General features: G+C 40.8%; 1 protein-coding gene across 1 annotated transcript in view; it reads left to right on the top strand.

Annotated features, from left to right (window-relative positions):
* Positions 1-8,549: 8,549 nt before the first annotated feature.
* SPTBN5 (spectrin beta, non-erythrocytic 5) overlaps positions 8,550-12,098 on the top strand; it is a 174,998-nt gene continuing 171,449 nt past the window's right edge. The window contains exon 1 of the mRNA XM_019519061.1: positions 8,550-8,658. Coding sequence (XP_019374606.1) covers positions 8,557-8,658 — 102 coding nt within the window. The 5' untranslated portion in view covers positions 8,550-8,556. The remainder of the gene's footprint in view (positions 8,659-12,098) is intronic.

Raw genomic sequence — 12,098 nt, 5'->3', positions numbered from 1 at the left:
AGAAAAAGTTTTTTTTTTTTTTTTTTTTTTTTTTTTTACTCCAGCACAATGTAGCACAGGATCAGAAATGGAGCTTCTTGATAGCAGCTCTGATTCTCAAATCTTGCATCTCCCTTCTTGACCCTTCTGCACACAAATGCACAGAAATCCATGGTGGGCCTGGTCTTCTAAATCACCACCGTGTGAGCTTCCAGGTCCTGACTGTCTGGCATGCTGGAATCATAGCGGGTTCCACCTTCCCTGCCCACCAAAAAGTGGTGCAGGATTTTCCCCTCAGTGACCTGCTGTCTGTTACTTAATTTCTCTCTCCATTTCTGTTGATAATGAAAAGATGACACCAACCTTCTTTCCACTCCTTACTATGTACAAACACTCGCTTCATGGCATCTTCAATCCCCTTTAGTTCAACTTGTAATACAATTTTTTTCCAAGTGAACCTGGAAATTAGGTTCAATGGGAACATGTTGACTTGGCTGAAATTTTGTTTTGAGGAGAGGGATTGCTGTTTCACGAAGGTTGAAATGGTTTGTTATGACTTTTTATGGAAGCCTGTTCCAAAAGAGGGATGCCAAAGTTGTATATGGGGAAGGGGAAGCTGATTCACTGATGCTTCTTTTCTTAGAGTAATATAAATGCTTCGTAGCTGAACTGTGAAGTGTAAGTGGTGCAGTGCATTGATATTGCAACAGAATCCACATTTGCTTAGTTGATGGCGTCCTTGGAAATTGTGGTAGCTTTCCTAAATAATTCTCAGGAGCAGCACATACCACAATTGCCATCACTCAGTCTGATAGTGTTGTTATCCCCTGCTCAGGAAAGACCTAAGTCTGGGATACCAGTATTTGTAGGCCTACATTCATCAGGACTACAAGAGTGTTTAGAAATATTATCAGACATTACTTTTATGAGAACAGGAACAGCTGTTATTAGTTTTTTTTCTTAAACACAGATATAGGCTACCCCCTCTACCCATGTTCGGCTATTCTGTAGCACAATTAATTCATATCAGTCTGTGATTCTGTTCCTATGAAAGCCTGGGATTTTTGCTTTCATCTTGAACAGAAAGAGAAAGGCCTTCTTTTTGTCGTTGTTTTAGCCATATTGGAAGTAGAAACAAACCTTATAAAGCTGTGCCTGTGTTTGGGTTTGCAGTGATTTCTTACCTGTACTGTAGTTCTAATGTCCAGGTCAAAAATAACATATACCTCATTGGGGATAGGCATGAATACATTTACAGAACCTATTTTTAATACACCTGTCTCAAGCGAATAATATTATTTTTCACTTTCAACAGTAAAATTCACTTGTAATGCAATTTTTTTCATGTCCTGTTTTAATTGTCTGGTAGCTTTTTTTATTATTATAATTCAATCAGTTTGGGTCTTAGATTTATTTGGGGTAACAATGTACCACTTTGCTTTTTCTCTTCTTTTTTTTCCTATCACACTGGCTAGTCATCATATGACTTTTAATTATTTTAAGGTCACTCCAAAGGCATTTGTCTTTTCATATTTAAGAAAATATTTAATAACCATTTCTTATTGTAGTAATTACCATTTCTTACCATTTCAGTTTGTCTGAATGAGCAAACAAGGACATAAGGCTATTAGAATTGCACTTTGATCATATGTACAATACATTCCATACTGTAACGTTTTTAACATGCGTTGTAATCGTATTCAGGTAATTGTGATAAAATTTGCTGATTAATAAACTAATGGTAAACTACCTGTTCCTTTTTTTCTGTTTGTTTGGTTTTTTTCTTTTTTGGTAAGCTTGTTAGGGATGCATGTATTCATTGTCAGTTTAAAACAAAACCAGGAAAAGTGCCCACCAGTAGTAACAAAAAAAGAATGCCTTACTGATTTGTATTATTCATTTAAATGAAAAGAGTTCTGGTTTGGTTTTTCTGTTTGTTTGTTTGCTTTGGTTTATATGAAGCTACTCCAGAAATTTCAATCTGTAACATCAGTGTTATCTTTAGAATTTACATCTACATATATTTACATACATAATCTGCAAAATCACGGCTCTTTTCTGGTGTAATTTTATCCCTAAATCTTTCAGAGTTAATTCTACAATGGATTGAGTGGTGTTGCTCTAGTACAGGGTTTTATTTTATCTGGCCACTCCTTATTTACACCATTGCAAAGGTCAATTACAGATGTATAGTTGGCATGCCCAAGCCCTTAGTCTTTTTTGGCTCCAGGCCTAGAAGAGACTCATCTTCTCATTAAAACAATTCATCTTTATATAAACAAGTAAAGCAAAAGATGGTCCATTAGGAGGGGGGGCGCTTTATTAGTTGTATTGGTCACCTGAGATACAGAACCAGAAGGATGTTAATTTTTTTTTTTTTATCAACTGGGTATGGAAAGTATGAGGTGTAATGTTTGGAGGGGTTTTGTTGCTGTTTTTTTCTAAAATATTTACAACCCAGAGGCTGTAATTACTAAGACTGAACATGTAGATGATACTTGTTAATATAATTTTAGATCATCCTAAAGATGACTTAACTACAAGGACTATTTTGAAAGGTGTTTAACAATGCATGCTGCCTTGAGTTGAGTGAAAGCAGAAAACTCACCCGATTACCTGGATAAATTTGGCCTGATTCTGATGTTGCCTCCAATGGGTTGTATCACTGCCACTTCCTGCTTTTTTATTAACTTGCCTGTTTTGTAAAGGTTTCGCGTAGAGGCGCTTTAATAATTCTATCTCCGTTTCCAAATAATCCAGCACCTGGTTTGTCACCTATCTCCCTCATCCCCCATGAAATGAAAGACTCCTCCAAATGAAAGTCTGTTACCATAGCTGCTTCTGGTCTCCGTGCTGCTTTTCTCACCCGGAAGAGTCATAAAACAAACATCCTTTAATGATTCCATGTCCCCTTCTTTTGAAAATGCCACTGAGTTAGTCCTATGGGAAATTAGCAAAATTTGTCTTAATTACTGGTTTCACCCTGCCCTCCATAATATATGTTGCTTTTTCTCAGATTATATTTTATGAGAATTCCAGGATGAAGACTTTCTTTGGATTGCTATCATAAGTAAAAATGCTTACTGGTGCTCTGTTTGATTTGTATGTTATCAAGCCCTGTCAGAAAAGGCAGAAATCAAAGATGAAAAAATATTACATAAAGAAGCTTTGAGCAGTAGTTATACATCATTGCCTAGTTTTACCTTCAGGAAAAGGTAAAAAGAGAAGAAGGTCAGCTTAATGTGGGATGACTGACTTGATATAGAATTTAGCCTTCATCTTTCAGTGCTTGCAGCCTAAGTGAGAAGGAAGAATTTGGCAGCATAGCTGGGGGAGACGAGACTCATCTTTTTCTTAATGTCTTCACATGCTGCTAAAGACTCCTGTAACTGGGATGTTCAGCAACCAGCTCATGAGCCAAATCTGGCCCATGGAGCTGCTTTATTGGTGGGCTTGGGGGTGCAGGGAAGGGGAGGGAGAAGCCTACCCTGCTGCCCTTGGTAGCAGGAGAGTAAGAAAGGGCTGATTCAGCAAGCATTTGGCCACCACACACCTGCCCTATCTCCTCTGCCACTGCTTCTGTGACCTGCCCCATACCAGAACAAAAGTCACTGGAGCTGGAGCTCCTGTTTGTGTCCTGGGCCAGAGCTGGAGTTGTCACTGCATGCCCCATGCCGCAACTGCCATGTACGTCAGACCAGAGCCACCTTTTGCCCCAGGCTAGATCTAGTCCACAAGGAGCCCCATCATCTGAATCCAGCCACTCCTAGGAATGGAAATAGTGAGGGGGCTTTTCCACTCAGCTTTAGCAAACGTATTGAGGAAGGAGAAATATTTTTTCCTTTTAATCTCTTTCAGTTCCAAGTAATCACAAGTGAGGTTTGCCTCACTTTTACCTATCAATAGGTAGAGTTTTCACGTGCATAATACAATGGTACTTCTGGACAGCTGGTCAGAAGAGGCTGCTGGAGTTGCATCTCATTAATCGTGAAGTCCCAGGTATACTGTGCAGTAGATCAGCTAAACAAGCCAGCAAGGACTCCTACCCACTATAGGAGAAAAAAGGAGACCCTGCCTTTGCTGGAACTACTTCAGATTCCCAGTAGAGTGAGAGCAAAATATGCCAAGAAGATCTGATTCCACCGCAAGGTTAAACGCAAGACTCCATTTCTTTTCAACAGAACAAAGAAAGGATGGATCCCACCATTAGAAATTATATTTTTAAAAGTCACCTGTGTATGAGTGAACATTGACATTGATGGTACAACTGACTCACTTCATTAATTCAAATATACTTCTGTGAATCACAGTGAGCTGCCCTTTTTCCAGATATTCTAAAATTTGATTTGCTCATGTATTTTTACTCTTCTTACAATGTTGAAGTATAAATCAATGATTATATGGCTTTATGGCTCTTGAATATTTTTATAAGACTTGTTCATCATATCTCAGGCACGTAGAGAGTAGGAAGTGAAACATTTAGAATCTACAGAGATTATGCAACAAGGTCATCTGCCCATAGTGTTACCATAAAAGCAGAAGTTTCGTTTCACATATTAGCTAATGATTAACCTCTGGGACATCTGGACTTAAAAGGTCATATGTATGTGTCCTATATTGCATGTTTCCTGAACTTGTGTGGCAGAGGAGGGACTAGCCAGTAAAAGGAAATGACATTGAATTCTAAATCAAGCACCTAGAGAAAAAAATACCAGCATAAAACTCTAATGATAAAATGTCTATTTTCTGCTTGATATTAGAAATAGAAGGTCCAGCAATCCACAGTCAGCTAGCTGTCAAGTCCCAGCCTGCAAGCAGTGACTGCCAATACCAACTAATTTTCCAACTGTGTAAATCCATCTTCAACCCTGTTCACATCTATGCCAGTCATCTATCAGCTTTCTGACAATGTAGTTCTGGCCAGGTCACAATTTCTGCAAGCTTTAATATTAGTTCCTTTATTGCTGTTAACTGAAGTTGAATAATGTGAGCTTCTTCCAAAAAACACCTCGCCAATACCACCTTCCTCGCTACAGTGAACTTCTTCACAACAGTGCCTTGCTAATTTCAATATGTATGACCATGCCTTCACATTTGATTCACCCTATTTAAATTACTTGTGGATAACTTCAACCTTTGCATACTCTGCACTATCGGTTTCAAACCTCATTTTCCAGCTGTGATTTCACAGAAAACTGAATATCCTATTCTCAATCAGTGCCAGCAATGTGATTATGGAGGGCTGTGATTTTTCTAGCAGAACATCTGTGCTGTCTCCACTGTTATCTGAGGAAAACTCTCTTATGTTATAGCAGCTATGGACTTGATCTTTATATATCTGTTATAAGCATAACAGTCGGGTCAACATGATTTGCAATAAACTTTGCCTCTTGACTTCTAGCAAGTTATTTCCTCCACAATCAGGTGAAAGGTTTATATGTAGATTATAAATACCTTGCCTCTATTACTGCATTCAAAGGTCATGTCAAGTGCAGAGGAGGAACTGAATGTGAGAACAGGAGCAAACTTGGAGTTGTAGGTTATTTTCTGGAACGACTGACTTTGGGATTTCAAATGGAAATTTCTACCAAACTGGGTAAGTATCAATATCTAGTATTCCTTCTCTTACTGGAGTAAATGAAATGCATCGCTGCAGTCAAATTCTGTTGTTAGCAACATCCTTCCACTGTGCAAATGTAAATGAATGGCCTATTATCTGTCCTGATGTGAAACTTTGCTGTAATGTAGGAAGAAGTGTTTGCCACAAAGCTTCAGTTGGATGTAATCAGCTTTAGAAGACAACAGATTCCTTTTACTGTTCTAATTTTATCATGTGTGAACAATTGTTTGAGACTGGGCAGAGAGTGAGAAAGTAATTATCAGGAAAACAGCTTCATTTGCATCTACCAGAAATCTTTTTAAGTTGCTAGAATTTGACCCTTAAAACAAAACAGATTTCAGAGGTGCCATCAGAAAAAAATTGAAATTATGAAAGCGAATACTTAACTAATGTATTAACTGAATAAAAAATATAAAAGAAGATAAAGGTTGAAGTATTTCATGCCGAAGTGGGTAATTCTGTAGAGTACATTACTAGGGAAGGTAAGGAATAAAGATTTGCAAAGGAAATATCTAACATTATACAAGGATGAAGCCTTGCAGAAGCTCGTTCCCATTAATTTCTGGGTCTGGTAGCTGGGCAAATGTTATCTTACAAATGCCTGCATACCCAGGTCTCTCTATCCTCCCAGACAAAATTGTCTGGGACAACTATTATGATCTTAACATTTGTCATGGTCATCAGCTCTCAGGATAACAAATTGACCAGGGGAAGGAAACAAGAGTCAAAGGAGTGAGAGAAAAGCCAGTCTCTCTGAGAACATTCGGTTAACGAAAGACATTTCTTTGGTTATTTGTCAAGTAAACAAGGGGTTCAGTAGCTAAATTGGTCAATAAAACCTTTCCCCCCCCCCCTTTTTTTTTGGTAAATTGGCAAAACTTACAAAATTCCAACTAGCATCAAACAGCTTTGGGGAAAATTTCAGCTACATATCCCCACCCCATACTTTTATTTTTAATTTTGAAAATCCAGCATTTTATAGAAACAAGACAGTGTTAGAGCATATGAAAGAAAGATGACCTAAAATAACAGAGGCAAGGGTTTCTTAGAGTAGTATCTGTGCTGGCTTTTACAATGAGGTGCTAGCTTTCACTCTTCAGACCTGATGATGAATGTCTTGTGTTCAAAAGCTTGTCTAACTCTTTCCCAACTATGCAGTTGATTCAATAAAAGATATCACCCTAAGAAATATTCACCTCTCACATAATTCCTGGACCATCACAGCTACAGCATCACTCTAACACCACAGAAATAACAAGGCTCTGTAATGTTGTGTGCTTTTTTGGTATTTATTTATTTATTAGATTTAGTAGCATATAAACAAATTTCCATTCTGTACTGCTACTTTCATCCTATACCATGTGAGCTGCAATTTTCCATTTGCCAGATGGTTTGGGGGTTTATAACTCTATGGACTATTTCCTTTGTAGCCTGTACAGCAGGAAACAAATCCAAAGCAAAACCTTTAGTCTACTTCCCCTGTAGTTTTTGCAGTCTGATATTTTCCCATCCCTTCTTTCTTTGCAGTTGGCTAAAGGCAGCTGCCTGCCTCTACCTTCTTCACCTGTTGGTACAACTCCAAGATTCTCTATTCTTCCAGGTAATTAATCCTAATTTATTTCTGTACAAATTCCAAAGAAAATAAAGAAAGACACCTAAGAAACAGAATTTCTGGTCGCTAAATGCTTCCAACCTTACAGAATTTTTTTTTCTAAAACTCATCTCCTTTCTGGGTGAGTGGCACATTGTTGTTATAAAATAATGCTTAGGTTTGATGGTTCCAATAGAAACTGTTGGTTCATTCAAAATCCAGTTTAATGGCACCATAAATTCTGAAACTGGAGATTTTTTTCTTCATAATTTTTTCTAGATATCTGAGGTCTAATTTTATGCCATGGACCCTTGTGTGAATCAAAAGTCTGAATTGTAATGGGATGGACACTTGCAAACCAGTGCCCTGTCCTGCCTTTCTTGCTACAAGATATGTCAATGGTGGAAGGAGAGAGCTGCATATCTTTCATTCCTTCCATAGACAACCATTCTATTCTGTCAGATCTGTCAGGGTCTGAAAGCAGAAACACCCTAGATCATCCTGAGAACAAGTAAATGAAGTGAACCAGAATACTGTCATTGGTTTTAAGCAACGCATCAGGGCCTGGGTCTGTAGATCCCACAGCCTGGAGAAACTGAAGCTGAGATCCAGTTCTCAGTCATCTGTTTTCAGGATTTTCTGTAGTGTTACTTCTGGCTTTTGGACCCTGGTGTATCTGAAAGTCAGAGGACTGTCTAGAAAGAGAGTAGAAGTAAGGAACAGTGGTCTGTCAGGTCTAAGATTACTCAGTCAGTAATCAGGCAGACTGGTGTAAATTCTGAGTTTTGTATGTGTCTGTGTAATTTTCACAGTGAAAGAAAAGCTGCATTCAATAAAAAAGAGATCAAAGTTAAAACATGAAAGCAAGAGGAAGAGCGACTGAATGAAAGTTTTGAGATCTGTTCCTAATGGCTGAACTTCCCTGGCTTAGGGTATAAACAGTGAAAACAAGTCTGATTCGAGAAGTGGGGGGGAGGGGGGGGGAAAGTTGGGTTCTGTTTTTCAAATTAATGTACAATACTGCCTATTTACTCTTTTCTGGAATAAGTAGAAGGTAAACCACAACAGTTAACCATTTGTTTCACTCATGGGCAAGTCATTATAGTTTAGCTTCACTTACTGAGGTATAGATACAGATAGACCAAATAATCTGAATGAATTAACAGACATACATTAATGAGTGGTAAACCCCCCAATGTACAGATTTTAAAGAGGTTCATTTGTTCATCCATTCAAGCAGTCAAATCAAGTTATTGCTGCTTCTATATGCAGCCTCTTACATCTAGATACAAAATAAAGCAGATCTCTAGCAAGTACCATCTGTACACATGAACAACAATTGGGTCTCCTTTTGTCTCAGGTCACCATGGATGCAGAAGACCACATCAAGGAGCTGCAAGAGCAGCGTATGTCCATGCAGAAGAAAACCTTCACCAAGTGGATGAACACTATCTACTACAACGGCAAAGTAAGTAGCTTCTCCTCCTTTGAAATTCTCCGTTTCTCCTTCTCCATTTCATCTACTTCATCTTCTGTTTAACCATTCTATATTTACTGACATTAATTGTATAATATAAGCAACAGATACTTACTGTTGCCAAAGCCAGAGCTACAGTCAACCATTTATCACTACACTGATTTTCTTCAAGTTATGAATCCCTGATTCTGCTCCAAATCAAGATTCTCTGTCTTGATTAATCTTCAGTCTTATGTTTTATTCTCTCTAATTTGATTACCTTCTCAGAGGGACAGCCTATCCAGTTACTACTGAGTGAGGTGCTCCAGTGAAGAATCACATTCCCCATGACAATCTTCTGTACAATCTATTCTCATTAATGTTGGTTTACAACGGCTTGCACAGCAGTCTGTGCAAGGACATTCAAGAAAGCTCATAACTGTGTTCGCACCTTGAGGTAAAGTCAAATAAGGTTAATTTAATTCTAGCTTTGAGCAGGGAGCTGGAATAGAAGACCTTGTAAGGTCCCTTCCAGCTCTTTTTCTCATGTCCTTGTCATAAACTAGATGTTTTTTCCAGAATTGTGCACAAGTGATGGCTCATTCTGTTGCCGCATGAGGCCCCCATTCATACAGGTCTCATCTAGGAGTTGGCAAACAAGCAGGTCCTCCATAGTCTGCACTTCATCACACTCGCATATGCTCATTACAGTAGCCCCATTTCATTGCATTTCATTTTTGATCTTCTAGTTTGCATACACAGGAGATTCAGGCATTATCATGTTGGCCAGTCTAGATCAGCCCCTCTGGGAAAGTTCTCCTGGGGTTTCAGGTACATTTCAGAGAATCTGATTGCATGTAATCTTTTCTTTCATAACCTCAGTTGTGCCCTGTCAGCCATCATGTCTAACAGTGCAACACTGGTCACAAAACTCTTTTGCACTTCAAGCTATTTAGTTACCTCTACGTGATCGCAGGGTGGATGCCTGGGGTCTTTCATCTGCCTTGATCTTTCTTTTTGGCTTGCTACCTTTCTTCTGATATCAGATGGTGCAATGGCAGCCAGTAAGTACAGGCTATCCTTTAGTGCTAGCTTTAGGGCGTGTCTACACATTGTCGTATGGTGACGTTGCTGTGGTGCCATGCTTTAGTGCTTCCTTTGGAAGCACTAAAGCATTGCACAGGATGGGTGGGTACTGCACCATGCGCATGGTAAATTTCACTGCTATGTCACCATAACAGTGTGCTATACCTGGGGAGTGCGCTGCTACAACAACGCACATAGACACATGTGACTGCTACATCACCATAGCACGCCATATAGCGACATGTAGATGCATCCTTAGACATCCTGTTATTTCATGACAGCTGTCATTTAGAACTGGGTCTAGTTTTTTGGCATAAACTGATCATCCCATACTGGACATGCATACTCTGCAGTGGAGTAACAGAAGACAATAACAGTGGCTCGCTCCCCACTTTGAGGTGACCAATTTTCAAAGTATGTTGTTGCGGGTGCTTGGGGTGGGCAGTGGTGGTGCTGGGAGGGGAGGCTATGGGGTAGGCTGCGGCCATGCCAAAATTCACCATAGCCCCCCCTTGGTCTCTCTCTAAACACTGTCAGCCCCCAGCCCAAGTGCAACCCCAGCACAGCACCCTGCCAAAAAGAGGCTGGCGCAGCCCCTGGCCCCAAGCCCACAGTGAGCAGCCTCCCCTCACCCCACACACAAGTCTGGGGAGCACATGTCCCCCATACCTCCCCTGGGAAGCAATAGGGAACTTCCCCCCTCCCCATTCCCCACACCCCTCAGACAAGCCTCCTGCAGCTTCTTTCTGCACCACAGCCTGCTCAGGCTGGACATTACTTGCCCCTGCCCTAGTCCTAGTCCTTCCCTCACTGTGAGGGCCTCAATCTTCCACCCCATGCCCCTTCCCTCCCCCATGCTTCTCCCCCACTCCCCACAGACTTATTGGCCAGAAGCTGCTCTTCAAGCTGCCAGGCTGCATTCCTGGCCATGTGCTTGCTGCAGCTGTGCTCATGCACACGGCATGTATCAGTCGCATTATCAGCCACATTGGCCAAAAAAAGCTCATTGCCAATAATGTCAATTTTCCTTTTATCAATCCTGATATAATATGGACAAATATATTGGTGCACCTCTAGCTCTATCAGTTTGTGATAAGTCCATCAGGAGCAGCCAACATGGATTTGTCAAGGACAAGTCATTGCCAACTAGTCTGACTTCCTTTTATAACAAGGTGACAAGCTTTGTGGATGGGAGATCGGCAGATATGCTATATCTTGACTTTAGCAAGACTTTTGGCACTGTTCCCATGACAGTCTCCTTAGTGGGCTGAGTAAATACAATCTTGATGAAAGTATTGTAAAATGGACACCTAACTGCTTGGATAATTTTGCTTAAAGAGTGATGATCCCCAATGGCTTAATTTTTATTGGAAGGAGGGATACTATACTAGGGCTGTGCAAAGCTTTGGGTGCGGATTCAATTTGGAGGAGATTCGGCCCAATTTGGTGGCCAAATCTCTCAATCTAAATCAAATCAGGAGACCAATAAAAGTGTCTGAATAGATTTGAAGCTCTCCAAATCAATTTGGAAAAGATACAGAGAGCTTCAGAGATTTGGGCAGTCCCCACTTACCGCTGCAGGGAGCTGGACCCAAACTCCATGCTGGTAAGTAGAGGGAGGGAGGGGGCCTTGCAGGGGTCCCCCATGGTCCCCTCCACCTCCTCCCCCCCTACTTACCAGCACAGAGTCCATTAATATAACTGCTAAGATACCCCAGTATGCTCTTGTCTTTTTCCCCCACAACAATTGCATGCTATTGACTTATAAGTAGCTTGTGGTCCACTATAAGCTCCAGGTCTTTATCTTGTGTATCAAAGTGTCCATAATTCAACTTAGCCTCAGGTCATCTGAAAATTTTCTAAGTGTGTACTGAATCCCATCCTTATGAATATATTATAGACTACCAGGGCTTGGACAGACCATTAGGAAACTGTTCTTGATAGGCCTGTGCAAAGCAGTTAGTATTCACTTCAGATTCAGCTGATTTGTGGGGCAGTGGTTCAATTCAGTGAATCACTGTCACAAATTGATTTGGCCGAATCTGATTTGGAGATTCAGCCACCACCGGATTGGCTGAATCTCCAAATCAAACAGGCCCCATCCCCCACCCACTCTCCCATCCCCAGCCTCCTGGCTCTTTAAACAAAAATAGCCCAGCACTCACCGGCTGCTGCCAGGCCAGGGGGGTGGGGGGTGATCCCCACTGCATAGAGGCCTCTGTCACAAGCCCCCAGCCCCAGCTTCCCAGCTCTTTAAAAAAAAAAAGCCCCCACTGCTGGGAGGCTGGGGGACAATCCCCACTACCCTGTGCTGTGTGGGGGGTTCTGCCATGAGCCTCCAGAAGCCCTGATGGCCACTGCAGCAG

The sequence above is a fragment of the Gavialis gangeticus genome, unplaced genomic scaffold (assembly GCF_001723915.1).
Source record: "Gavialis gangeticus isolate Ggan-Ray unplaced genomic scaffold, GavGan_comp1, whole genome shotgun sequence".
NCBI lineage: Eukaryota > Metazoa > Chordata > Crocodylia > Gavialidae > Gavialis > Gavialis gangeticus.
The sequence above is the reverse complement of the archived record's forward strand: the minus strand, read 5'-3'. Positions and strand labels throughout refer to the sequence as shown.